This window comes from Ischnura elegans, chromosome 4 (assembly GCF_921293095.1).
Source record: "Ischnura elegans chromosome 4, ioIscEleg1.1, whole genome shotgun sequence".
In the NCBI taxonomy this organism is placed as follows: Eukaryota; Metazoa; Arthropoda; class Insecta; order Odonata; family Coenagrionidae; genus Ischnura; species Ischnura elegans.
Window position 1 is genome coordinate 127952994 of NC_060249.1, and position 27098 is coordinate 127980091.

Genomic DNA, 27098 nt, shown 5'->3' on the forward strand with positions numbered 1-27098 from the left:
GGTTTTTATGAGTATACTGACAACGTTCGCAATCATCCAAATAAATATCTTTGCGATGAGTCATAGGAGAAGGGAATTACTGCTAAAATATGCGAAAACACCGAAGAACATGCTATTCACAGAAAAATAATAATTTTTTCCCTGGTCTTCTTGGAAGGCACGTGAAATATCGAGGGGTTTTCTTGCATAAAAGGTGTTTGTCTACCTACAGTAAAGATTCCAGCGATCTAACTGTAGGGGAACATTGAATTTTCTCGTATTACTCACATTTAGATTACCAATTCTGTGTTCTCCAAATAGCGGTGCATAGGCGCTGTAATAAGACATAACTAATGTGAATTTCGTAGCCGTATTTTATGGGGAATTGGTTTAAAAAAATCGGTTTTAGGTGTCCTTGTCCTGGAACCCCTTTTATTACTCTACTATTTTGTTAAGAAATGTACATTTAAAAATTTGAAGTTTTATTGCGGGTGTGTAATTGGGGCAGGATAATTGAACATGACGGGTAAATATAGCCGACACAATTCCCATTCGGAATCAATAAAAACGATACAACTGGGATGAATGGTACACGAAATATACGACTTATTAAGTAATTTTTATTTTTTTGGGGGGGTCACAGGGGGTTTTCGGGGGACCTAAAGTGCTTGTTCTGTATAACGCGGCATCGTTTACCTTGGATAAAAATTTCGGCTCTGTAACTGTAGTGTAAGCATGCTTTTTCGACGGTGTCACCCGTTAAAATTAAATATTCTGCGTTCTCCTGGTAGCGGCGCGTAGGGGCACGAGAAAGACGTCAATCACCTGAATTTGGTGTCCGTACCACGTCGGGAAGTGGTAAAAAAAAATTCGGAAAAATTTAAAATCGTGTGTTGAGGGAATGCAAACTTCACGGCGGATGTGTTGTAAGTTACCAAACGTTGTAGGAGTCGCAATTTCAATGGAAATACATAATCGTTAATAACTCGAAATTCTTTCGTCTTTTGGACACATGAAGATAGCCGAAAAATTGAATAAAAAATCTAGTATCTTGCATTTAAGTGAATTTGTCCTACGATTATTGCAAATTGGTGGAAAAAATTCCGAAATTCGGCCCATAAGAAAAGCATTGAAAATTTGAAAAAGTTAAAAAAAATACTTTAAATCAAAATATTGCAAAGAAAACGACACTTAAAAATCAACCAAAAAATCTTGTATCTCATACGTTAAGGAATTATTCCTACAACGATTTAAAGTTGGTTGAAAAAAAATCCAAAGATAGGCCCGTAAGAAAAGCATTGGAAATTTAAAAAAATATAAAAAATACTTTAAATCAAAATATGGCAAAATAATTCACATCAATAAATCGGCCAAAAAATCTAGTTTCCGTCAGTGAAATTTCATGTTCCCGTGACATCTGCAAGTAGGCGAAGAATGGAAAAAGTGTTTGTCCCTTAAGGCTCCAATGTTAATTCGGATCGATATATCTTGAAAACCGATAGACTTTTTCGAGTATTCGGACTTTTCCCCCCGATAAATATATTTTCTCCACGACCTGTAAAAATTTCGTCTTCCTAGCACGTCCGGAAGTGGTCGGGAATTTGTATACGTGAATCTGTCAGTGGTCAGTGGTCAGTGAGCTATCTGTCACACATCGGGTTGTATATATTATACTCGCACGCTCCGCGCGCTCGTTAAGGGGCTCCGCCCCTTAAAACCCCGGTTCCGGCTTCGCCGTCTACATTTGTGGTCGTTCGAAGACTTTTGAAGTTCGAATAATCTCAACACGGCTAGGGGCCGGCTTCGCCGGCCAGGGGGTAGGGAGGTGCCCCACTCATTCCTCGGAACGGCTTCGCCGTTCCTCGCTGAAGGGCGGCTTCGCCGCCTGGGGGTTTAGTGTGCCAGAGGGCGAGGGCATTTCGGAACTGTTTCACCGTCATTCGTTTAAGGGGCGGCTTTGCCGCCCAGAGGTGGGGGGAGTCCACAGCGGTTGCGCCGCTTGAACATCGGGGCGGCTACGCCGCCCGGGGGTTGCTGAAGCTCCCCCTCGCCTACGCCAGTTCCTCGTTGTGGGGCGGCTTCGCCGCCTTGGGGTTTAGGAGCCCCCCCGCGGCTGCTCCGCCTAGTCCTTATAAATGGTCTTCCCCACCGAGAGGGGTGCCCAGGGGGATTCGGGGATTTTAATGTGTTATGCATGCGGTCACCAAAAGTCCACAGTGATCATGTAGCGATGATTGTAAAAGGTAGTGCAATGCGGATTAATAGTGGCGACAGGTACCCATAAAAGAAGACTTAATGGCAAGTTTTTCATTTTTTTTCGGGGGGTTCCTACGGAATACCGGGGGTTTTATACTTGTGTTCAACCAGTGGTCACTAATAGTTCTCATAAATTCCGTGCCGATAAGTCCTAGGGGACCGGAAGAGTGGTCTTACGATTCTTTTCCCTGGAGAGGCTATTTATTAGAAATTTTTTGGGAGGTTTCACGGGGTTATCGGGGTTTTAATAAGTGGTAGGGGCACCGGTTAAATTGTGTCGAAAACTATTCGGAAAGGCGAGTTTAAATTTGTTTTATTTTTTTTCGGCGATGTTCCAGGAGGTAATCGGGGGTGTTCTGGTATTTTTTCCCGTATGGTTTACGGTGGCTCGCCCTCACCAAATATTCCGGATCTAGAGCTCAAAGGGGACGGGTAGTGCGGCGTAATGTTTGCGAGAAGTTTCCAAATAGGAGACTAAATGACACATTTTACATTTGGGGGGGATTTCACGGGGATACCGGGGGTTTAAATGTGTGTACTCCTGGCGGTCACCATCCATTCACATAACATCCATTTCGGGGGGATGAGTCGTTGGGGGCGGTGGAATAGTCACGAAAAGTACCGAAAAAGTAGACTTATTTGAAAATTTTATTTTTTGGGGGGGGGTGTATGTGGGTTTACCGGGGGTTTATAGGTTTTTACTGCCAGCGGTCATCAATCGTCCACATCAATTCCGTAGCGATGAGTGGTAAGGATTGGAAAAGCGGCGGAATTGTGACGAAAGTTACCCGACAAGGCTACTTATATGCTAATTTTAATTTTTTAGGGGGTTTCGGGGGATTAAAAGATGACGGTACTATATGGTCACATTCATTTACTGTCATGTCTAAAAGAATTGTGCCCTATGACATCCATATTTCGAAAGTAATACAATAAAAAGCAAACCAGTCCCTGAAAAATGTTAGCAGTGCCCGCCATTATTATTTTTTCGCGGTTAAATCCATTAAATAATTATTAAAATGTTTATGTTTTCTGAAAGAAATTGCATAGCTGTATGTAACTACAAAGTTTGAAAGAAATCGGTTGAGTTAAAATTGACAAAACCTTGTGTTAATCTTTTGAAAATCGTAATTTTCGGTGATTTTCGGAATATTTTAATTTTATTCTCAGTAACCAAGGACGATGAAAGAAAAACGTTACCTACATTTCGTAGACTATGTTATGAGCATATATAATAATCATTTTCAATATCCTACACCTGTAATTACGACTACGGGAGCGGAAGTTATGAAATATTTTTCGAAAAACCAATTTTTGGACGCCATTTTTGCAGCAAATATCTTAAAAAGAAACTTATATGATAACATAATTACGTTACTACATTTACCAGCTTTCAAAAAATGCATTAACGATCCGTGTGGCACGCACGGTTCGCGCGCAGTAAAATAAAAACCGGAAGACGGTCCCCGGAAAAAGCGCGATTTCGGCCATTTTGTCGTCCTAGCGACGACACGTGGCGGAAACTTCCGGTTTTCGGATTTTTCCTCCGAATCATTTCCGGTTCCCCGCACGCGTGCCAAATTTCAGCTCTCCAGCACTTCTAGAAGTGGTCGGGAATTTGTATCCATGAGTGAGTCAGTCACCACAAGGGCTGTATATAGATAGGACTCGCACGCTCCGCGCGCTCGTTAAGGGGCTCCGCCCCTTAAAACCCCGGTTCCGGCTTCGCCGTCTACATTTGTGGTCGTTCGAAGACTTTTGAAGTTCGAATAATCTCAACACGGCTAGGGGCCGGCTTCGCCGGCCAGGGGGTAGGGAGGTGCCCCACTCATTCCTCGGAACGGCTTCGCCGTTCCTCGCTGAAGGGCGGCTTCGCCGCCTGGGGGTTTAGTGTGCCAGAGGGCGAGGGCATTTCGGAACTGTTTCACCGTTATTCGTTTAAGGGGCGGCTTCGCCGCCCAGAGGTGGGGGGAGTCCACAGCGGTTGCGCCGCTTGAACATCGGGGCGGCTACGCCGCCCGGGGGTTGCTGAAGCTCCCCCTCGCCTACGCCAGTTCCTCGTTGTGGGGCGGCTTCGCCGCCTTGGGGTTTAGGAGCCCCCCCGCGGCTGCTCCGCCTAGTCCTTATAAATGGTCTTCCCCACCGAGAGGGGTGCCCAGGGGGATTCGGGGATTTTAATGTGTTATGCATGCGGTCACCAAAAGTCCACAGTGATCATGTAGCGATGATTGTAAAAGGTAGTGCAATGCGGATTAATAGTGGCGACAAGTACCCATAAAAGAAGACTTAATGGCAAGTTTTTCATTTTTTTTCGGGGGGTTCCTACGGAATACCGGGGGTTTTATACTTGTGTTAAACCAGTGGTCACTAATAGTTCTCATAAATTCCGTGCCGATAAGTCCTAGGGGACCGGAAGAGTGGTCTTACGATTCTTTTCCCTGGAGAGGCTATTTATTAGAAATTTTTTGGGAGGTTTCACGGGGTTATCGGGGGTTTTAATAAGTGGTAGGGGCACCGGTTAAATTGTGTCGAAAACTATTCGGAAAGGCAACTTTAAAATTATTTTTTCGGCGATGTTCCAGGAGGTGATCGGGGGTTTTCTGGTATTTTTTCCCGTATGGTTTACGGTGGCTCGCCCTCACCAAATATTCCGGATGTAGAGCTCAGAGGGCACGGGTAGTGCGGCGTAATGTTTGCGAGAGGTTCCCAAATAGGAGACACATTTTACATTTGGGGGGGATTTCACGGGGATACCGGGGGTTTAAATGTGTGTACTCCTGGCGGTCACCATCCATTCACATAAATTCCGTGGGGATGAGTCGTTGGGGGCGGTGGAATAGTCACGAAAAGTACCGAAAAAGTAGACTTATTTGAAAATTTTATTTTTTGGGGGGGGGGGTGTATGTGGGTTTACCGGGGGTTTATAGGTTTTTACTGCCAGCGGTCATCAATCGTCCACATCAATTCCGTAGCGATGAGTGGTAAGGATTGGAAAAGCGGCGGAATTGTGACGAAAGGTACCCGACAAGGCTACTTATATGCTAATTTTAATTTTTTAGGGGGTTTCGGGGGGTTAAAAGATGACGGTACTATATGGTCACATTCATTTACTGTCATGTCTAAAAGAATTGTGCCCTATGACATCCATATTTCGAAAGTTATACAATAAAAAGCAAACCAGTCCCTGAAAAATGTTAGCAGTGCCCGCCATTTTTATTTTTTCGCGGTTAAATCCATTAAATAATTATTAAACTGTTTATGTCTTCTGAAAGACAATGCTAAGTTGTATGTAACTACAAAGTTTGAAAGAAATCGGTTGAGTTAAAATTGACAAAACCTTGTGTTAATCTTTTGAAAATCGTAATTTTCGGTGATTTTCGGAATATTTTAATTTTATTCTCAGTAACCAAGGACGATGAAAGAAAAACGGTAGCTACATTTCGTAGACTATGTTATGAGCATATATAATAATCATTTTCAATATCCTACACCTGTAATTACGACTAGGGGAGCGGAAGTTATGAAATATCTTTCGAAAAACCAATTTTTGGACGCCATTTTGGCAGCAAATTTCTTAAAAAGAAACTTATAACATAACATAAATACGTTACTTCATTTACCAGCTTTCAAAAAATTCATTAAAAATCCGAGTGGCACGCACGGTTCGCGCGCAGTAAAATAAAAACCGGAAGACGGTCCCCGGAAAAAGCGCGATTTCGGCCATTTTGTCGTCCTAGCGACGACACGTGGCGGAAACTTCCGGTTTTCGGATTTTTCCTCCGGATCATTTCGGGTTCCCCGCACGCGTGCCAAATTTCAGCTCTCCAGCACTTCTAGAAGTGGTCGGGAATTTGTATCCATGAGTGAGTCAGTCACCACAAGGGCTGTATATAGATAGGACTCGCCGCGCTGCGCGCGCTCGTTAGGGGGCTACGCCCCCTAAAACCCCCCCGCATCCGGCTTCGCCGGCTGCCCCCGCCGGACGGCTTCGCCGTCCCACCCTCGACTCCTCGGAACGGCTTCGCCGTTCCTCGTCAGGGGTCGGCTTCGCCGCCCAGATATCGAGGTAGCCCTGTGACGGAGACCCGCTAGTTCCTCGGAACGGCTTCGCCGTTCATCGTGGAAGGGCGGCTTCGCCGCCCAAGGGTCATCCGAGTCCCACCGAGGCGTCGACTCCTGGGAACGGCATCGCCCTTCCTTGTGATGGGGCGGCTTCGCCGCCCGAGGTTTACCGTGTCCCCCCGAGCCGTCGACTCCTCGGAACGGCTTCGCCGTTCCTCGTCTATGGGCGGCTTTGCCGCCCAAGGGTTATCGGCGACCTCCCCCCGTAAGCCTCCTCGTGATGGGGCGGCTTCGCCGCCCAATGTTTACATGTGTCCCCCCGGGAAGTCGACTCCTCTTTACTTTACTGTGTTTCCCCCCGAGCCATCGACTCCTCGGAACGGCTTCGCCGTTCCTCGCCTGTGGGCGGCTTCGCCGCCCAAGAATTGTCGGCGCCCTCCCCCCGTAAGCTTCCTCGTGATGGGGCGGCTTCGCCGCCCAAGGCTTACCAGTGTCCCCCCTAGACGTCGACGAAAAATTTCCCAAAGTGAGCCCATAAGAAAAGCATTGAAAATTTGAAAAAGTTAAAAAAAATACTTTAAACCAAAATATTGCAAAGACGACCACACCAAAAAATCAACCAAAAAATACAGTATCTCATACGTTAAGGACTTATTCCTACAACGATTTAAAGTTGGTTTAAAAAATCCAAAGATAGGCCCATAAGAAAAGCATTGGAAATTTAAAAAATTATAAAAAATGCTTTTAATCAAAATATGGCAAAATGTTTCACACCAAAAAATCGGCCAAAAAATCTTGTTTCTGTCAGTGAAATTTAACGTTCCCGTGACATTTGCAAGTAAGAAAATAATGGAATATGTTTTAGTCCCTTAAGGCTCCAATGCCCTTCCACGTGATAGGGCGGCTTCGCCGCCCAAGGTTTACTGTGTCCCCCCGAGCCGTAGACTCCTCGGAACGGCTTCGCCGTTCCTCGTCTGTGGGCTGCGTCGCTGCCCAAGGGTTATCGGCGCCCTCCCCCCGTAAGCTTCCTGGTGATGGGGCGCCTTCGCCGCCCAAGGTTTACCGTGTCCCCCCGAGGCGTCGACTCCTTGGAACGGCATCGCCCTTCCGCGTGATGGGGCGGCTTCGCCGCCCAAGGTTTACTGTGTCCCCCCGAACCGTCGACTTCTCGGAACGGCTTCGCCTTTCCTCGTATTTGGGCGGCTTCGCCGCCCAAGGGTTATCGGCGCCCTCCCCCCTCGTAAGACACCCATTCGGCTGCTCCACGTGTTGGAGCGGATTTGCCGCCCGAGGGTTCTCGGAGGATTTCCGCGCCTCTGACTCCTTGGAATGTCCCCGTCGTTCCTGGGGCGGGGGCAGCTTCGCCGCCAGGGTTTTCACTCCTCACAGAGCAATGCGTACTACCAGCTTTCCCCGATCGTTTACAAAGGTTGCCGGGGGATAATGTGGCTGAATGTAGACGCATGCTAGCCGTGATTGTGGCATTTTAGCTTATGACGATGTTTTGAAGGGGGTCCGGGGGGTTTCCAGGGGTTTTTTTATGAGTATACTGACAACGGTCGCAATCATCCAAATAAATTCCTTAGCGATGAGTCATAGGAGAAGGGAATTACTGCTAAAATATGCGAAAACACCGAAGAACATGCTATTCACAGAAAAAAAATAATTTTTTCCCTGGTCTTCTGGGAAGCCACGTGAAATATCGAGGGGTTTTCTTGCATAAAAGGTCTTTGTCTACCTACAGTAAAAATTCCAGCGATCTAACTGTAGGGGAACAATGAATTTTCTCGTATTACTCACATTTAGATTACCAATTATGTGTTCTCCACATAGCGGTGCATAGGCGCTGTAATAAGGCATAACTAATGTGAATTTCGTAGCCGTACCTTATGGGGAAGTGGTTAAAAAAATCGGATTTAGGTGTCCTTGTCCTGGAACCCCTTTTATTACTCTACTATTTTGTTAAGAAATGTACATTTAAAAATTTGAAGTGTTATTGCGGGTGTGTAATTGGGGCAGGATAATTGAACATGACGGGTAAATATAGCCGACACAATTCCCATTCGGAATCAATAAAAACGATACAACTGGGATGAATGGTACACGAAATATACGACTTATTAAGTAATTTTTATTTTTTTGGGGGGGTCACAGGGGGTTTTCGGGGGACCTAAAGTGCTTGTTCTGTATAACGCGGCATCGTTTACCTTGGATAAAAATTTCGGCTCTGTAGCTGTAGTGTGAGCATGCTTTTTCGACGGTGTCACCCGTTAAAATTAAATATTCTGCGTTCTCCTGGTAGCGGCGCGTAGGGGCACGAGAAAGACGTCAATCACCTGAATTTGGTGTCCGTACCACGTCGGGAAGTGGTAAAAAAAAATTCGGAAAAATTTAAAGTCGTGTGTTGAGGGAATGCAAACTTCACGGCGGATGTGTTGTAAGTTACCAAACGTTGTAGGAGTCGCAATTTCAATGGAAATACATAATCGTTAATAACTCGAATTTCTTTCGTCTTTTGGATACATCAAGATAGCCGAAAAATTGAATAAAAAATCTAGTATCTTGCATTCAAGTGAATTTGTCCTACGATTATTGCAAAATGGTGAAAAAAATTCCGAAACTCGGCCCATAAGAAAAGCATTGAAAATTTGAAAAAGTTAAAAAAAATACTTTTAATCAAAATATTGCAAAGAAAACGACACTAAAAAATCAACCGAAAAATCTAGTATCTCATACGTTTAGTACTTATTCCTACAACGATTATAAGTTGGTTTTAAAAAAATCCAAAGATAGGCCCGTAAGAAAAGCATTGGAAATTTTAAAAAATTATAAAAAATACTTTCAATCAAAATACGGCTAAATGGTTCACATCAAAAAATCGGCCAAAAAATCTAGTTTCCGTCAGTGACATTTCATGTTCCCGTGACATTTTTAAGTAGGCAAAAAAATGGAATATGTTTTAGTCCCATAAGGCTCCAATGTTAATTCGGATCGATATATCTCGAAAACCGATCGACTTTTTCGAGTTTTCGGACTTTTCCCCCCGATGAATATTTTTTCTCCACGACCTGTAAAAATTTCGTCTTCCCAGCACGTCCGGAAGTGGTCGGAAATTTGTATACGTGAATCAGTGAGTGGTACGTGAGGTATCTGTCACACATCGGGTTGTATATAATATAGATATATAGATTCTCATTCATGTTAAATAATAGTGGAGTATAAGAACTAAAATTCCCTTCGGAATTAATAAAATGGGAAACATATAAAGTAGAATACCTAACTTCAATGCAGGGTTCCATCCCGGAAGGGTCATACAGTGTACTGAGGGGTAGAGGTAAGTATGAGTATGAGTTGGACTGAGTATGGATTGATCGGGTAATGCTCCTGAGAAATTTTAGTTTCTTCCCAAAGACTACAACCGCGCTGCGGTGATGTTAGTATCATTCTAAACTGAAGAATTTTGATGAAATTACATTTATTTGTCATAAATTTCTAGACGCATTATTATGCCGAAGAATTTCAACAGTTAAATATAATGAGTCTACCTGATCCTGTGCACTAGTATTTTATATGAAGTCTCGCATATTTATATCGCAATGTGGTCGTTTACTCTGACACGAAATCGTAATTTTAGTTAATAATTCGGTCGATGGATGGGCAAAAAAAACTAACTACCTCGTTCAGTCATTCTCACAAAAATTAGAATTGAAAAATCGCGGAAGTTGCCGCCCACTTCCGAGAAATGTTGCATTCATCATCAGAGTTTCGGTTCATTACGACCTGTAGTGAGAACCATTCATTGAGAGAATCAATCGCTCAGAAGAGTGTAAGCAGCACGTGAAACAGATTTTTGGTGAGAGATATACCGCGAAGTTAGTTTGCATAACTTCACTCGAGCGAAATAAATATCCCACATTCAAGTTTTATCCGTGTGTATTGTTTGTTTTCTCGTCATTCCTGCTACACAAGTAAAATTCTTGCCTTATACTTGTAAAACTGGTTCGCAGGCAGGATCTCGTGTATCTATTTTTTGCATACAACAAGAATATTTACGTAAATAGGAGATAGTTAACGATTAAATTCGGTTATCTTGACGTCATCGCTGTATTACATCGACCAAACATCAACCCCTGCTTAGTGATACGGTGGTTCAAGTTCAAATTCTTTCTTTTGGGTGACTCACGTAATAATTAATAATATTAATTTTAATGATAAGAATATTTTTATAAGAAAATAACTTTTCGAAGTTTTCCCCCTCGGTTGCAAGTTATCGAGAAACATATATGTCGGAAATGCAAGACAAATAAACCAGCGTGATACTTTTCATATCGTGTTTTGATGACATAACGGTTACTTTAAAAAATATTTAGACACAAAATGAAGATATGCACGTTATATTACCTACTCGGTGAAATATTTATTCTTGATTATCGTCTGCGAGAACTTAAAAGGCAATGGTGTAACCTAGAATCTAATTGATAATGTGCAGTATATTCTCTATATTCATCTTATTTTCAATGCTTGGTTACAAAAAATTAATATATTATAGTCATAGCCAATACATTATCGAGAGGTATTTACTTAAAAGCAGTTTCTCCTTCTGCAGTGTAAATAACATCTATTGTTGCAGGTTTGTAATGACTAAAATGGTTAAAATAATTTGATAGTCTATTTATTAGCTGCATCACGTTATTAGAGATTTTACGTGGATGAAAATACGTGTCTAAAGATATACAAACTATTATTAATGAAGCACACTTCAAAAGGATTTATATATTCACCATTATTCCTAGTACTTCTTTTCCACCTTCCTACATAAGATATGCTTCCTCTTTGATTTCCTTTCACTTTCCATGCATAAGAACAGAAAACTTGAAAACTCGCGCTAGCCCCGTTTCAAACATGCCGCTCGCAACACAAGAACACAGGGCTTCGGATAATAACGAAAAGAAAACTGTTGGCCTGCTGGGTCAGACGGGCTTCTTAGGTCGAGGAAAGCATAGAGGAAAAAAAAAACAGATGGAGGGGACCCAAGAGACGATGGAGGGGAGGTAGTGAGAGAGACTGCTGTGGGGTGAGAAGCTCTTTGACCGAGAGTGGGGGGTCATACAGCAGCGCCATGGAAGAAAAGATCGTAGGCGCTTGACGTTGAGAAAACACGCTCGGGAAATTGGGCTATAGCGTGATTATTACAAAGATCACATTGATGAAACGTATCTTATTTCCAAGAAGAAGGAAGAATGTTCTCATTTCCCAAAAAAAAATTCAAATCGCGCTTTCTACGTGGTAGAATTACATCGAGAAAACAGGCGTTTTATTGTGTTTTTCAGCGCCAATAACTAATTAACAAATGCTTTTCAAATATTTTTTTTTCGCTTGCCGAGAACAATAATCTTAGCTTAAACCATATCCAAAACAAGTTCTCTCCAGAGTGTATAATAAGCGAGCAAATGGCGAGCAACCTGAAGTCTGCAGAGCCGTTTTTCGCGGAGGTATAGAACACCCTTAATATACGCGGTCTTTCGTGCGATCCGTAAACTCCTTTTTGAACTACACCATTTTGGTGCTCTATTATGTGTGGTTGCATACGCTATGAGGATGCCTGCCGGCGGAGCGGAAGCTGGGCAACACTGTTCTCCACAAGGCCCGTACTGTCAACTAAATGTGGAACGCTCCTAATTATTCCATCTTTGGTTCCATCGGTTTACCCTTTTTCCACCCCTGTAGTGTGACCTCACAGAGACCTATGTGAGGGTAACCTTGGCTTTACGCTAGGAAAAGAGATTTCCTTGTTTTCTAATGCTCAAATATCAAAAATGTCACATATTTACCAAGATATAATAATATTTTTTAATCTGAAAGTTTTTAACATTAAAATCCCATCTGGCAAAATGTGATGCTTTGGTCCCCTGTTATGGGATGAAAAGGTCTAAACGATAATATTTTGTTTATCTTACATCCAACGGTGAATCCAGAATTTTTTTTTCTGTGGGGTCCTGGCAGGCAAACGCTCTTATCATATTTGAGATTTAAAACAACATACAACAATGGGGAAGTTTCCTTCATCACAGAGAAGGAAAGGCATTGATTGCGATTCATTACACAACATTAGTGTATTTATAATATACATATTATTTGGTTTTAGAAATGCCAGTTTAGACGAATATTAATGGTCAATTTTAACTGCATTTGAAAAAGGCTATATTGGCACCCATGCGATTCCGCTCCACGTGACATCACAGGGACCTAGTTTTAGGGACAAGTAGATAGGAGTTTTACATCGTCTGAGATTAAAAATGCATGCATGAGGCACAGAGCTCAGGGTACATCTCTTAATTATCACCTATTAAAACTGCGTATGGTCAGAAAGTTTCCTTCTATTGATAGGGTATTAATAACATTTATTCAAGCCAAGCGCTTTTTGCTAGCAGGGTACTCTGCTACCTGCTAGCAGCCTGCATCGTAGTGGCACTCATAGACTCGAGCTCAGATGACGGCATCCGGAACCAGAATGACGTCACAAGGTCTTTTCCCAGCATTCATACTTGGCCGTCGCATTTTTGCGTGCTTGAAAATATTCACTTTTCGTTTAATCGCGAAAAATAGATATCGTCATTTGAAAATCTAAATGTGAAATACGTACACCAGGAATAATAATCTTTCGATTTAGGCAATAAAAAAATAATAGGAAAACACCCTATTACTTTGCAAAATATCTCTCCGTTTTAAAACCGAATTTAATAATCTGAAATTAAAAGACTGAGGCTCCGTAATAGACAAATCAAAACAAACGTAATGATAACCATATTAAAAATCTTGTCTATTATTTCAGTATCTGGAAGGGGAGGGACGCGCTGCCCCCCCCTAAATTTGCTTTTGCCTACATCAAGCAAAACATGCAAACTTTTCCCCTGATTTGATCCATAATTTATTGAAATTGTGTTTTCGGTTGAATAATTAGAGGCAAAAGATGAAACAGGACTAAGGGGGCAGTCTCTTAATTGTAATCGATACGGCGAAGAAATGAAGGGTGACGGGAGGAGGGGGGAGGGTAGCAGGGGTGAGGAGCACGTTACGTCGGTACTTAGAATAAGCAATGGTCATTGTGGTGCCTTTCAAGGATGAGAGGGATGGGTGAATAGGTGGAGGTGGGTGAAATTTGAGCCGTGGGGAGTGGGTGGGCCATTCACCCATAATCGTTCAAAATTACGTTCATGGACTGTCATAAAAAAACAAAAACTGTTGAATCAAAACTAAACTGGCATATTATTTTTTGTAGGTACCCACTGGACATATGTCAGTGGACACACAGGAACAAGGGGGAATTATTCATAGGAGGTGATTTCAGCCCTGAGCAACCAGCATGTTGAGAAGGAGATGGTCAGTGAATTCGGGGGTCCCAGGGCGGGCCCCGCGAGGATACAACTCGAGAGCCGGGAACCAAGTCTGAGACTTATACGCCCGTGCCTCTCGAGAGGGGGAGGACAGAAAGGAACGGAGGCATCGCCGCGATGCGAGCCCGACGACGCCTCCAGGGGAAGGACTAGGAGATGGTCAGCCATATTGGGTTGTTTGAGTCTATACTTGGTTTAGTGAATGTTTTAATATTGGAAGAAAAATTTTAGTTCAGCATTTTGAAAGAGCCAATATCATCAGTCATGTCCATGGACAAGTAAAAATGAGTAAAAGTAAAATATTTTACTAATTACATTTGAGATGTGTTTTACGGCTATAAGATGCAAGTTCAATGGAGTTAGGGCAGTGTCCCAACTTGTTGTCAGTCCCAACTATAACTTGATTTAGAGGAAATGTCCATGGAAGTCCTGGTCTGTGGATATCATGTCCATGAACTCTGCATTCCATTGTGGCATTACGTCGTCAAATCTTGGCATTTCATAACGTAAGCCCAGAAACAGGAATCTCCTTTCGTCCGTCACTGACTAGATGAGGAAAAACTCCACAAAACAAGAATAATAACCACCAAGAGAAACAATTGTATTATTTTTGTATTTGTATTGTATTATTGTAAAATTTAGAGGTCATGTTCAATTAAACTAGCATGGGAAAGTGAAAATATACTATTTAGCAAGTATTTTGATAATAACCATTAACAACTAATAATCTCAAAAACGAACCTTAACCAATACAGAAACTAAGTACAAAAGGCAAGTCTGTCAGCACCAAAAATAAATTGAGAATTGCCGTCAGAGGTCGAGCTATCCTTCTGCGTCGAAGGCCGGTGCACAAGAGGAAGAGCCGGAACAGGGCAGAGTGGGGGGGGGAATTGATCGAAGGAGGGGGAATTAGAATTGTAAAATTAGTATTTACTTCGCAATGTCCCGCTCAGCCCCAACAGTCCCAATTTCCCGGACTGTGCTGACAGGAAAACTCTGGAACACCTTTCGTCGTCCAAGTAGGGGTTGGAGGAACAGAGTACCACCGGGTTTCCTATCCTCTATCTTCTGGATAGAGGGACAGCCAAGTGGCGTGATCAACAGTTCAGGCAAGCTATTGGAAGTCTAGGAGGGGAAAGACATGGTAGGATGAGGTCTTGGAGGGAGAGAGAAATTTGAAAGGAGAAAGTGGAGTACTTCTCACTCCAAACTGTATTCTTATGCCTCAGCACCAACTTCCCCTGGATTTCCAGATGCAGGTATTCCTCCGCCATACCTGCTATAGGAGTCTTTATCTAAGTATGTATGTATGTAAGTATGGCTAATTCAGATGGCAGGTTCAGAGAGAGAGAGAGAGTTCCGAGACTTAGTTTCTCTGAGACTTTGAGTGGAAGGCCTTGGCGAAAAACCTTAGTGCAAAACTCCTCAGCGGGAGAAGTTCTGCAGATAATTTCAGAGGATGTATGGAGGATTTCGGAGGAATTTCTTTGGGGGGTCCAGAAATTTCAGAGTGGGAGTGCACGAAAAATGACACACCATGTACTACATGACGGATGGTAACGGACACCATGATACACTGTGACTAGCTACAGAATTGCCAATCACAAATGAAACAAACTTTTCCTCATGAGTAAACTCAATATGTATTCATTCCTCTTCTGCTTTGTCCACAGACACATATATACCATGTCCGCAGACAGCGCAAAAGTAAAAATAAAAAAATGCAAATATTACTAATGATCTCTGCCACCTAAGTCATAAGATTGTATGATGGACAAACTGCTATTACATAATTTTGGTTATTATATAAACAAATTAATTTTTTTTAATTTTGCCTTTAGAAAATGTATGTTTTTTGGAGATTGACCCAGGTACTCCATGCAACAATTGTCCACCAAACAATCCATTTACATAATCAAAAGTATTCCAAAATATTCCTGTTGGTCTGGTTTGTGGTCTACAGTTGAGGTGAATGAAAGATCACAGGATTAAAGTCTTTCTTTTTGGTAGATCATCTGTAATTTTTACGAAAGAATTACATTAAAGTCATGAGGATCAATAATTAAAAAAAAAAGTTTCAACTGTCTCTTTTTGAAGTTTCTGACTGTCTCCCTAACTAAAAAGTACAAACTTTAACGCAGGAAAATAAAATTGGAGCAGGTTAATAGAACTCACCATAGAGGTACAGAATTCCAAAACTGTAATATAATACAGTGGTATATGGCCACTTCCCGTATTTCTCCGATTATAGTCCCCCCCCCCCCTTAATTTTGAGGCTTCAGTTTCGGGGAAAACATAGAAAATGAGTTTGGATATATGTAGTCCCCCCTTTACTTTTACCATGAGCATTTTTGGAAAAAAGGGGGGACTATAATATTCAGACAAATACGGTATTTTTGATAGCTTTGATGAGCATTTGAGTCAGATGTATGCACTTTTTCTGAGGTGACTTAACTCCAATCATAGGTCCTCAAAATAAAGTTATAAACAATTATAGCTTCTGTAGACGACATATGCCGCCATTGTATCGATATTAGAACTACATCAGAATGCTACCTGGGTGTGTTCTGGAAACTACGTGCATAATTGGTTTCACTTTGTTCTGTATCCAAGGAAAATGGTGGAATTGATGTTTATCACAAAACATGAGGTCACAACTTATGTTTCTGTTCACCATGCGCTATACTTAGTGGTCATACCACAAAATGATGTTGTGAGAAATTAAAGTACGTATGAATCATTGTATTGTTGCACAAAATACTCTCCTCATTATTTCACATCATTCATAGATAAAATATATGACAGGTGAAAAAAATAAATAACACTAATGAGATTCTTATTATGTTATCAGTATAAGTGAAAATTTTACTTATAGCTAACATTTCAAGTGGTGAATTTTCAGCGGTTAATTAATGTATCATTTTTAATAACTCATGAAAAAATGGTGGCTTGTGAAATGGTCCCTCCATGTCTGTTATCTGCTGAGTAATCAGTTTGATCATCTGAAAAATAAGATTATTGGGTCAGGAAGGAAGATAATCCAATGAACAAAATAGTGAAGGATAATGAAATTACATATTCATCAAGTTCCGAAGGACGTGATTTACCTGGTTCAATAGGTTCTAGATGCATGACATTCCTTCCTTTACCAGTGAGACCTTTCCATTCTCTGCTGAAATTATTTCTTTCACAACATAGACTCCTGATTTTTGCAAAGCAGTCGCCGAAAACCTTCTGGTTTTTCCTGTATTTCCTGTAATATTTGGAAGGAGAAACAAGTATTATTCCCACGTATGTATTGGGAAGTTATACTATTATCTGCCTCTGAAAAAATTGCTAATCACTGCTAATTGGCCACGCAGAAAAATTCAGGGGGGGTGTCGGGCCCCCCTAGTTCTTTGTTAGAGATATTGTTGTTTTAAAGCTCGACTGAACCTGGAGGGATCCTCCCCTCTGAAATGGTCGTAGTCCCCCATTAAATTTTGGGAGGGGGGTTGGCCCCCCAAAGTGTTTGTTTTAGATTTAGTTATGTTCAAGCACAGCCAGTGTAATTGGGGGTGCCGAACCCCTTTCCCCCCAAAATTTTATGAGGCACTACGACCATTTCAGGCGAGGAGCACCCCTCCAGGTGCAGCCGTTCTTTAAAATTACGTATTTTTCTGGGGGACCACCAGGCTTATGGGGGGGCGGGCCCCCAGTAACCACCCAGCTACTACGATGCACAAAGTAATAAATACAATACAATAAAGTATTTTAAGTTATGAATGAAAAATGGAAGAATCTCGTGCAAGACAGTGGCTATGGCCTGGAACACGCTGCAGACCATTTCGGCTTCGAGCCCCAAATTCAAATCCTCACCACCGTTCCGAGCCGTTTCCATAGTACCAACTTTATGCGATCGATTCTCAACTGTGGTTCCACAGTCAGTACCGAGAACTAAGTACTCCCTACAGTACCCATCTCTACTACAGAGACCGACCATACTTTAAATGGCAAAATTTTAAAACAGAAAGTGTTAAAGTCAATTGATCAACCATATAATCCATTTTACTTTCAAAGATAAGATGAGTGATGGTTGTGGCAGATTAACTTGTTAATTTTGAATACATACCACAGGAAAATACCAGCAGCCAGCAGCAACAAAAATAAAATCACTCCACCTATGGAGGCTAGTAAGAAGATAACATACTGTCTTCGGCAATTAGGTGGATACAATGCTTTCTGCCACGAATATCTGCGACCCCCATTCTTGTCGTTGACAGCTACTAACATCACCTCAACAGCTGTTTCACTGATGACTGACTGAGTCAAGTTCAATGGTACATTGGTGAAGTTGCCATAAAGACTGCCTGCTATTGCACCATCTCCAAGATAGAATTCAATTGCCTTGTGTAGATTCTGAAAAGATAGGTCCTCTTTTAATTTACAAATGAATTACATAAAAGGTGATGAATTATTTATTTGAAAGGCCTTTGATAATTTTCAGATCACAAACCACATCAAGTTCAGCTGCTATGTGAAGTTCTTTAACCTCCAGCTCTTTCAGCAGTTCATTGTAAATGTGCTGATCAAAGGTTTTCGATCGAGGTGGGATGTTTGTCAAACAGAGCAGATATGCCCTAGAAAAGAAATTATTCTCAAAGTTAGACAGAGTTATGGATGTATCAAAATTGAAAACTACGACAGCTGACAGCTTTTAAGTTTGCAGAGTTGAGGATGAGATTGGATGAGTTGGCCCACTGCTCGAACGCAGCGCACTCCCTCTCGATTATCCAATTGGGCTTTTGATGGGGAGGGGTGGCACGAACAGTCGGAAAACACAAACAATCCAAACTTTCTCTTCAATTTCTTGTAACGTTCATAATTCACGTAAATCAAAGACCAAATTATTATCCATGGACTTATTCTTTTATTTTCGACTGATTCCCGGACTCACTCAGAGCTCTTTCTTCGTCATAACGCCATCTTTTTTGTGGCGATAACGTGATTAATCTCATATGTCTACTGCTCCATATAAGCCTTGTTTTCAAAAACCACGCATCCTAAGCTGTGTGATCGCGGATACAGAAAAGTGGTTTGCTCGAATGTTTCAAAACCACTGTGTGACGTCGGAAACTACACTGTCAGGCACCACGCCACGCAGTCGCATCTCACACAAATTATCCGGGTTCCAACTGCTGCAGGATGCGGATCCGTGATCACAGAGCATGGTCGCACAATACTAGGCTTGGAAAACAGGAATACGGAGCTCCCGTGAATGCAGCTAGCGCCCAATCGTGCCATTGTTTGGCAGCAGTTCTAGGCTGTCCTCCCCGGCGACTGCCTGGCTATTACTCAAGCAATCTCTCCTTCCTTCGTCTCTGCTCCTTCTTTCTCTGCTGCCCTCACTTCTACAAATCCCTTCCTCTCCGGTTTGACCTTGATTAGTCATGGCATAATCATGCCTGAGTGCGACAAAATTTGAGCTGTACTCAACCGCATGCGAGACCACGGAAATAGTTGAGCAATTGCGATATGAAGCATACATTTAAAGATCCTGGATAACATTTTTCTAAACTTTCAATTGCATAAAGAACCTTTTAAATTAATCAAGAGTTTTTCCCCCGCTTACCGTCTTTTTCAATGCTGGAGCAGACTTCAAGGTAAACTTGAAACATTCCTTGTCAGAAAGTAAATAAAATAATTCCATTTTATGAAGGGGATTCTAGTGAAATTAATAAGCCCAGGTTAGCCAAACATTAAAATGCAGTATTTCTAGCAATTTTGCGTCCAATTTAATTTTTATAAACACCACGGAAGACATTACAGGAGGAGAGTGAAAATCACGCATGGGTAATCTGCAACACGAATAAGCCGCAGCTGGATAATTGGGAGTCTTACAAGACTTGTACTGCCAGCTGCTAGGGTGGCTAAGTGGAGAACGTATAAATATGAATCGAGAACACATAATTTCTAGTCGGGTCTCTGCTGCAAGTTACTTCACTCAATTCAATTTATTTCTGCTTGTTCTCTCATTTTGTATTTATTTACAATTTTTTAATCATTGAAACATCACTTAAATTGTTGTATGTACTTGTTTTTAGTTTAATGAGTCATATAAAAGTTAGGAATTAGGTAAGGGTTGTTAAAATATTTTTTTTGAAGAGTTTGAAAGTTTAAATGTTACATTTTGGAGATTAGGGATTTGCAAAAGAGAGTAACCTGGTGGCAAAGGACAGATAAAACCCTGGGATCAGCGTTGGCATGTTGGTTTAGGACTGGCATCTAGGAGTCCTACATACCATTTTATTATTGCAAATTAATTAATTGGATTCAATTTATCTTGGTTTCAAAGACTGAGTGTAATGAGCACCTCGCTTACCACCTGCTTCAATGGGCACAGTGTTCAATGCCACAAACCTCATGCTTGAGATTTGGAAAACAGGCTTAACCCATGGTAAAGGGTGGATAAAAACCTGTTTGCTTATAAAAAATTAGTTGTGCCTTGTTAATGAAGTGCAGTGAGTAATTGATGAACGATAAATTTAACCCACATATGGATTTACGAATTTAGTTACGTCATTGGATTAACAGTGCTGCAGCGGCACTGCATTATTTTTTGTTATAATCTGTCACAGTTAGCCTTTATTGACATGTTTCCTGATTGATTATGTTAGTGACGTTTATTATCTTCATTTCTCATTGTGTTTTGCTAGATTCAACTCATTATTGTGGAAGTTATAGCAAAAAATCTTGAACTCTGCATTCTTTTCCAATTGCTGCCATAATGCTCCTATTTCTGTCCCCTTTGTCTGTTATTTTCAAATGAAAGTTTTAATTTCATGTTTAATGGTTTTTAAAATATTTTTTCTGATATGCAGTGCTGGACAAACTCAGCTTTTTAATGTTTACAATGCCTTATTTTTTATGCACCTAAATAGTAAAAATGAGGACCGAATTAAAGTAATATGCCCATGTGATATAATTTTGTTTCACTGTGTCCACCCATATGTTATATCTGTGCATTGTACAAGGAAGACCAATTTATTAAACATTAATAATCGAACAGGTTTAGGTGAAGTGAGAAGTGACGAGTGTTACCTACTTTTATGATTTTTACAGGATTCTGACGATTAAGACAAATCTTATGAATATTCTGGGAGCTTATATCCTGGAATTTCTAAAAATAAAATCTGATGGGTTTTGATAAATACCTATATAGAATATGGGATAATAAGCGTCAATACTGTCAAATAATCCAACGTTGCTTTGGAGGTGGAACTAGAGGAGCCGGAATTTTTTTCCTACCGCGAAGCCCCATTCCCTCAGTGAGGATGTTTCCTTAAAGATGGACAGGTAAATGTGATGCGAGGGAGTGCGGCAGATGAGGTTTTACTCCTGGATTGGTGGAAAATCCAAAATAAATACTTCTTAGAGGTAAGGGTTACAGTTGGTAGACCCACCAACCTGAGAAAGACCTTCTCGAAATGAGGGGAGGTCCACCCCGGGGCGTTTTGACAAGGCTTTCGTTCCCTGTCCCTCATGCAGCAATGGAAGGATAAAGAAAGAGCAGGCTATTGTGTCTAATTGCTGCCTTGCTCTCTCAACCTTTTTCAGGATAAGGATATCCTATGCTTAACTGCCTAACGATCTTGGAAGTCCCCTATCCTTGGCAGTTGACAAACCACCCCTTCACCTCAAAACAATCTCACTGGTATTGCCCACCTTTCTTTGCCTTACTCAACCCTTCTCATTAGTAAAAGTTCTTGCTAAAAACCCGACAAATAAAATCTCTGTGCGATAGAGTACACAAAGAAACGAGAAATATATTTACGAATTTTCACTATGTGGTAAATTGTCTATTTAGTTGTTCATGATGAAAAGATTTTTACCATGTAGATACTGAACTAATTCTCAGGGAAAAGAATTTTTTTCCATCACAAAATTAGTTAGGTTTTCTGATTTCACCCCTGTGACAAACAGAAACGTCCTGGGAAAAAATAATAATAATGTCAGCAATTCTGTGCAGACGATCGCAGCAGCAAAGGAATATTTTTAAAGGATAGCCACAAGACACATAACAGTAACCGTGCGATGTGTTTTTCACAGTGGTCGGTGGAACTTCTGAATCCCCTGCCGAGTTACAGCTACACATTCAATCAGAAATTTCCTCTCAAAGATAAAGAAGTATTATACTACAAATTCGAATAACACATTGTGCTAAAATTTTCTTAGGATTGCCGCTGGGTGTAATTCTATTCATTACAACCCTTGGATTTCCCAAAAGATGACCATCACCATGGCAGGGATGTGGACGTGGGGGAGGGATGTGGAGCGAAGATGCCGGAGGCCATGGAAAAATCATCCTAGGCTAACCATGAGTTTCTAAGAATAGGTTTTGCATAGAGATGAAGTTTTGTCACTGAACATTATAAAGAGGCAAACGTTATGTTTCTTGCACTATTATAATTCATTTTCGGGAATACGTCTGCGTGCTATTAATATTTAACTCAACGTTTCGATCCACTTACTGGGAACGTCGTCAGGAGAATGAAAATATAAACACCTATCATACCGTTGGAAAAACTGGTCCATTGTTGTTAAGGTATTTAAAAAAAGTAAATAAAAATAAAAATAAAATAAAAGCCAACTTCTTTAAAACATCTAATATAAAAAAAAAAGGAAGATGAAAGGTGGAATATTGTAATTAAATTTTCGAAATGTATCTCTTCCACACATGGCTCAAATTATATCCATCATCCCTGTTAAAATTCATTGGTCTTTTAGAAATTTCTATCGCCTCTCTAATAAGCCGTGGATAATATGCAGATTTTCTTGCAATGGCTTTGGCCTCATCCAGGAGGATCTTGTGTCCTGGCCCCGACATAAAATGATCGGCGACAGCTGAAGTTTCCCATTGCCTTGCCTTCAGCGCCCTTTCATGCTCTTTCAGCCTTGTCACTATCTTCCGTTTGGTCTGTCCGATGTAACTAGACCCACATGAACACGGAATCTCATATATGCCTTCCATTTGTAATTGGGGAACAGCATCAATGACGGATGGAAGTAGGTCTCTGATCTTCCTCAACGTGCCAAACCTGGTTTCAACGTTGGCTTTTCCAAGGATGCGAGCAATCCGGTCCGTTGTTCCTGATACGTAAGGCAGAACTGCAAAAGCACTTGGTTTTGTTTTCTCCATCGGGGCCTTGACTTCCCTTAAAGCTCTCCTAATGAATGAATTAGCATATCCGTTTCCTTTTAAAATAGAAATAAGATGTTCCATTTCACTTTCTACGCTATCTTCATCAGAAACGGCAAGGGCTCTATGTCTTAAGGTCTTGATAACGCAGGACTTCTGACGCGGGTGATGGTGTGATGCCGCGTTTAAGTACCTATCTGTGTGGGTCTTCTTCCTAAAGACCGAATGTCCCAAGCTTCCGTCTTGCCTTTTCCTTACTAGAACATCAAGAAACGGTAAGGAGCCATCTTCTTCGATTTCTTTGGTGAACTTGATGTTATCATGAATATTATTCAGGTGTTCATGGAAATATTCAAGAGCCTCTTTCCCGTGTGGCCAAATAACAAAAGTGTCATCAACGTATCGGAGCCAGCATACCGGTTGATATTCACTTGATGAAAGAGCATCGGCTTCAAACTTCTCCATGAAGAGGTTAGCTATGACCGGAGAGAGAGGGGATCCCATAGCAGCTCCCTCTACTTGGGAATATATTTCTCCGTCGTAGCGAAGATAGCTGTTTTTGAGGCATAATTCTGCGAGATCGGGTACATAATTAGGGAGCCCTTTCTGAGTTAGTTCCCTTAAAATCAGAACTGAATCATTAACCGGAACTTTAGTAAAAAGACTCACAACGTCAAAACTGACCAGAATATCATTCTCTGATGTTCTTAAATCCTTTAGTAGCTCGATGAAATGGCTTGAGTTTTTAACGTAGGATTCGGTACTCCCAATAAAGGACTGAATGTCTCTAGATATATAGCGGGCCAAATTATACGTCGGTGAGTCGATAGTGTTCACAATCGGTCGCAGAGGTATTCCTGCTTTATGTATTTTGGGAAGTCCATACAGTCGTGGAGTTTTAGAGGCATGAGGAATAACTTTCCAATGATCTTCTTTTGGAATGGAGGATAGCTTGATTTCTTTCTTCACTCGATTTTCTAAGGCAGCTGTCGGGTCCTTGTTAAGTTATTAGCTAAAAGACAAAGCAAAATTAGTACAATTATATTTTCCCATTATTTAACAATTTTATTTTGTTTATAAAGTTTAAAATATTAATAATATTATTAAAAGTAGACTATAGCATTCCAAACAAAACATTATAACTTTGAAAACGGCATCAAGAGTGCAGTCCCTGATGTAGCGATGAGGAAATGCTCGGTGCCTCAGCTGCACTGTAAATCCAACAATGTAACTTTTTAATTAGAGGCCAATAAAATGAAAACTATCCACACTATGTAAACACAAATTTATTTGTAGACTAAGAAGGAAGGAAAGATATACTACTGAAAATTTAAAAATGATCAATTGGAATGGAAAATTTTAACATAATATTTAAAATAACGAGCGCCGCTAAGGTGCTGATAATCTCAGATATTAAATGTTATTCAATTTTTCCCTGATTCTTTGAGTGGCTGACATTCACTGCAACATATGTATGTATATCCAATGTGCTCAAATACTCAAAATTATGCATCTCCTTCAGTGACATAATTTTATTCCCCAAAGATTGATGAAAGTAGATCCATCAATTTAGGAGGTTAGAATGGTTCCAGGGGCCACCTCAGGCCTAAGAAAAAATCAGAAGTTTAGCCATTCGTATTGTGAGGATTATTAGACGAGAAGGCATTATGGAATTTATCCAGATTTGAAGCCATGGCCTGGTATTGTATCAGAAAGGTGTGAATGACAGATAACTTCATTTGCTCATTGAGAGCAGGTGAAAAGGTAGGGTGCATGCAAAGCCTCTTAATGAAAGGGGACATTAGCTGAAAAACCCCTTACAACCAAGTACATACTGTACTTCCTGTGCTCTTCACATGGTGCATTAATGAGCTTAGACGGACAAACTTCTGCCACAACTGGTTTTTGAACATGGGCACTCTGAATTAAATGCCAGCATAAAAAAAGAGAGCCCAATCCCTATAAAAATAGACACTAATGCTATATACATGGCATAATACCCACTTACCCATTTCTACTCTTAAATCTCTCAAATATTTTTTTGCCGAGTTCCTTCCCTAGGAGCCTCAAGAAAAATGTCCGGGGGATTACAAAGGCTCTCTTTTCTGCTCTGCTGTGCAGTATTGGTTGAGCAAGGGTGTTGGTTGCTCGGATTGACTTAATTTCTCACCACTTAGTTGCCCTCTATCCCAATCTCCCCAGCTGTGGCTAAAATGTTCTAACCACCGAGGGGCCAGTTTAGTGGCAGGGTAATTTTCATTAAGCATTCTTCCTTCAGGGTTTAATAAGGAACCCATATCCCTGCAGGGAATAGAGGTAAATCCAGCCTCACTCTCGTTAAAGAGGTTTGGTAGGCTTTGAAGGGGATATTTGCTGACCTCCTTTTAGGTCCGCTCTCTTCCGGGAAATTTGGTTGAAAATTGTGGGAAATACTCCTTTCACTGCCAAGAGTTATTCCTTGATGACTATTACCAAGCTTTACCCCATCTAAGATCAGACATAAATGGGGTTAAGTTGGGCAAGATGCAGTGTTAAAACTCTCCTCATTATCTATGATTTGCAGGGTTTGCACTCCCGATCTTATGCCCAGGGGAAAAGACACTGTGAAACTCTGGAGTGTGCAGGTGGACATTGAATATGGCTACAGTTGTTTTACAAAGTCATCCCCTCATGCAATGAACAAACCTGGTTCTTAGTTGATCCTGGCCTACACTGTGATTGAAGTTCAGGGTAATAGGTTGACTTGGATGCCAAATAGTCCAACTGCATGATCTGAACTGGATGGTTCCATTAGGGATGTATGGCTTCTCAAGCAGGGTCCGAGTATAAGTGCAAACAGATCTCAAATTTTCTGTGAATGTAACTTCTGCTGGGTGATGAATATTTCCAGTGGAGCCTCCCTCTTCACCAGTGGTAGCCACATTATCACCAAGTTTATCAAGGTGAATGCAAAACTCATACAGTCCTCCAGGAGTTAAATTTTTGATCTACAGAATATAAAATATGCTGCTTGACAATCATCCATGAATTATCGTAATTACTTTTAGCTCATTCATAGAAATTTATTAACTTACTTGGCAAGTAAAATTGCCACTGTCTTCATTGAAAGAGATTTTTACTACATTCCATGTATGATTTGACGAATATAGTAAAGATTCTCGATAAAATACTGAGAATGTATTTATGTCATTAGTTGATGGTGGTATTCTTGCTTTCCATATCAACTTGATGGCGGTCTCTGTCCTGTTGGCCACGTAAACATGAGAAGGTCCCCACGGCACTAGAATAGTAGAAATAATTACGTGAGTGATTATGGGATGGAAAAAAAATACTTAATTGCATCTTAAAAATTCCTGGTGAATTCTTTCATCATCTTAACACCTTCAAGTGATTCTCCTAAGGTGTACTCCAAAGATTGTGATTAAACTTCACAGGATGGCTGTGTTTGGTGATAAAAGCACAAATGTCAAATTTCCTGTGTCAAGAAGTCTATTGACCGGGGGAGGTCCGCCCCATCTAAGATCCAGCCATCTTGCCAGCTTTAACGGGTGGGATTTAGAAGGTACGAATCATTGGTTTGATTATTCCTAAAATTTTCTTTGCTTTTGACTTTTAAGATATAACAGTCACTGAGCAAAAAGAATTTTTTATCTTAACAACCTTTCATCTCTTGAATTTCATGAATGCAAGCCTGTATTGATCATAATATGTAGAGCACTGCAGAAACAAAGTACATATTGCATTTTAATCCACATTGCTAAGAATTGAAAAGAATATACACAAATTCCAAATTTGGGAAACATAATGAATAATCGAGTAGTGCTATTGGCAACTAGCACTACTTATCAATTCTTAAAAGTGAATTATTTTCAATTTCTCCTTTTATTTATGTGGGCATAGATTTGGTAGAGACAGTGCTAAGTAATTACTCATATGGGGTAAATTTGAGGATAATGTCAGTTTTAATTTCCTGTCTCCAAGCGATGGGCTGAAAGGCTGCTAAAGCTATGGACAAGGGATACTGCAAAATATCTGGCAGCAATAAAAATCTGTTTGATGTCTTTTGTGGTGTTATTAGTCATTTTCTGTTTCTTGCTTCTTTTTTTCAGAGACAAAGCATCACCATAGTGCCTAGGCATGCCAAAGGCAACTGAAGAGAGTTGATCCTTTCACTCACCTTACCACTCTCTCTGATTAGGACGATTCTAAAGTTCCAGAATGTCAACATA

The 27098-nt window shown here is 41.0% G+C and overlaps 1 protein-coding gene across 1 annotated transcript in view; it reads right to left on the bottom strand.

The window, feature by feature from the left end:
• Window positions 1–15973: 15973 nt before the first annotated feature.
• Window positions 15974–27098, bottom strand: part of LOC124158043 — a 57475-nt gene continuing 46350 nt past the window's right edge. Inside the window, exons 12-17 of the mRNA XM_046533203.1 lie at window positions 25944–26149; window positions 25555–25856; window positions 18187–18310; window positions 17803–18089; window positions 16799–16944; window positions 15974–16693 (exon numbers count right to left, since the gene is read on the bottom strand). Of these exons, the coding sequence (XP_046389159.1) occupies window positions 16623–16693; window positions 16799–16944; window positions 17803–18089; window positions 18187–18310; window positions 25555–25856; window positions 25944–26149 (1136 nt within the window). The 3' untranslated portion in view covers window positions 15974–16622. The remainder of the gene's footprint in view (window positions 16694–16798; window positions 16945–17802; window positions 18090–18186; window positions 18311–25554; window positions 25857–25943; window positions 26150–27098) is intronic.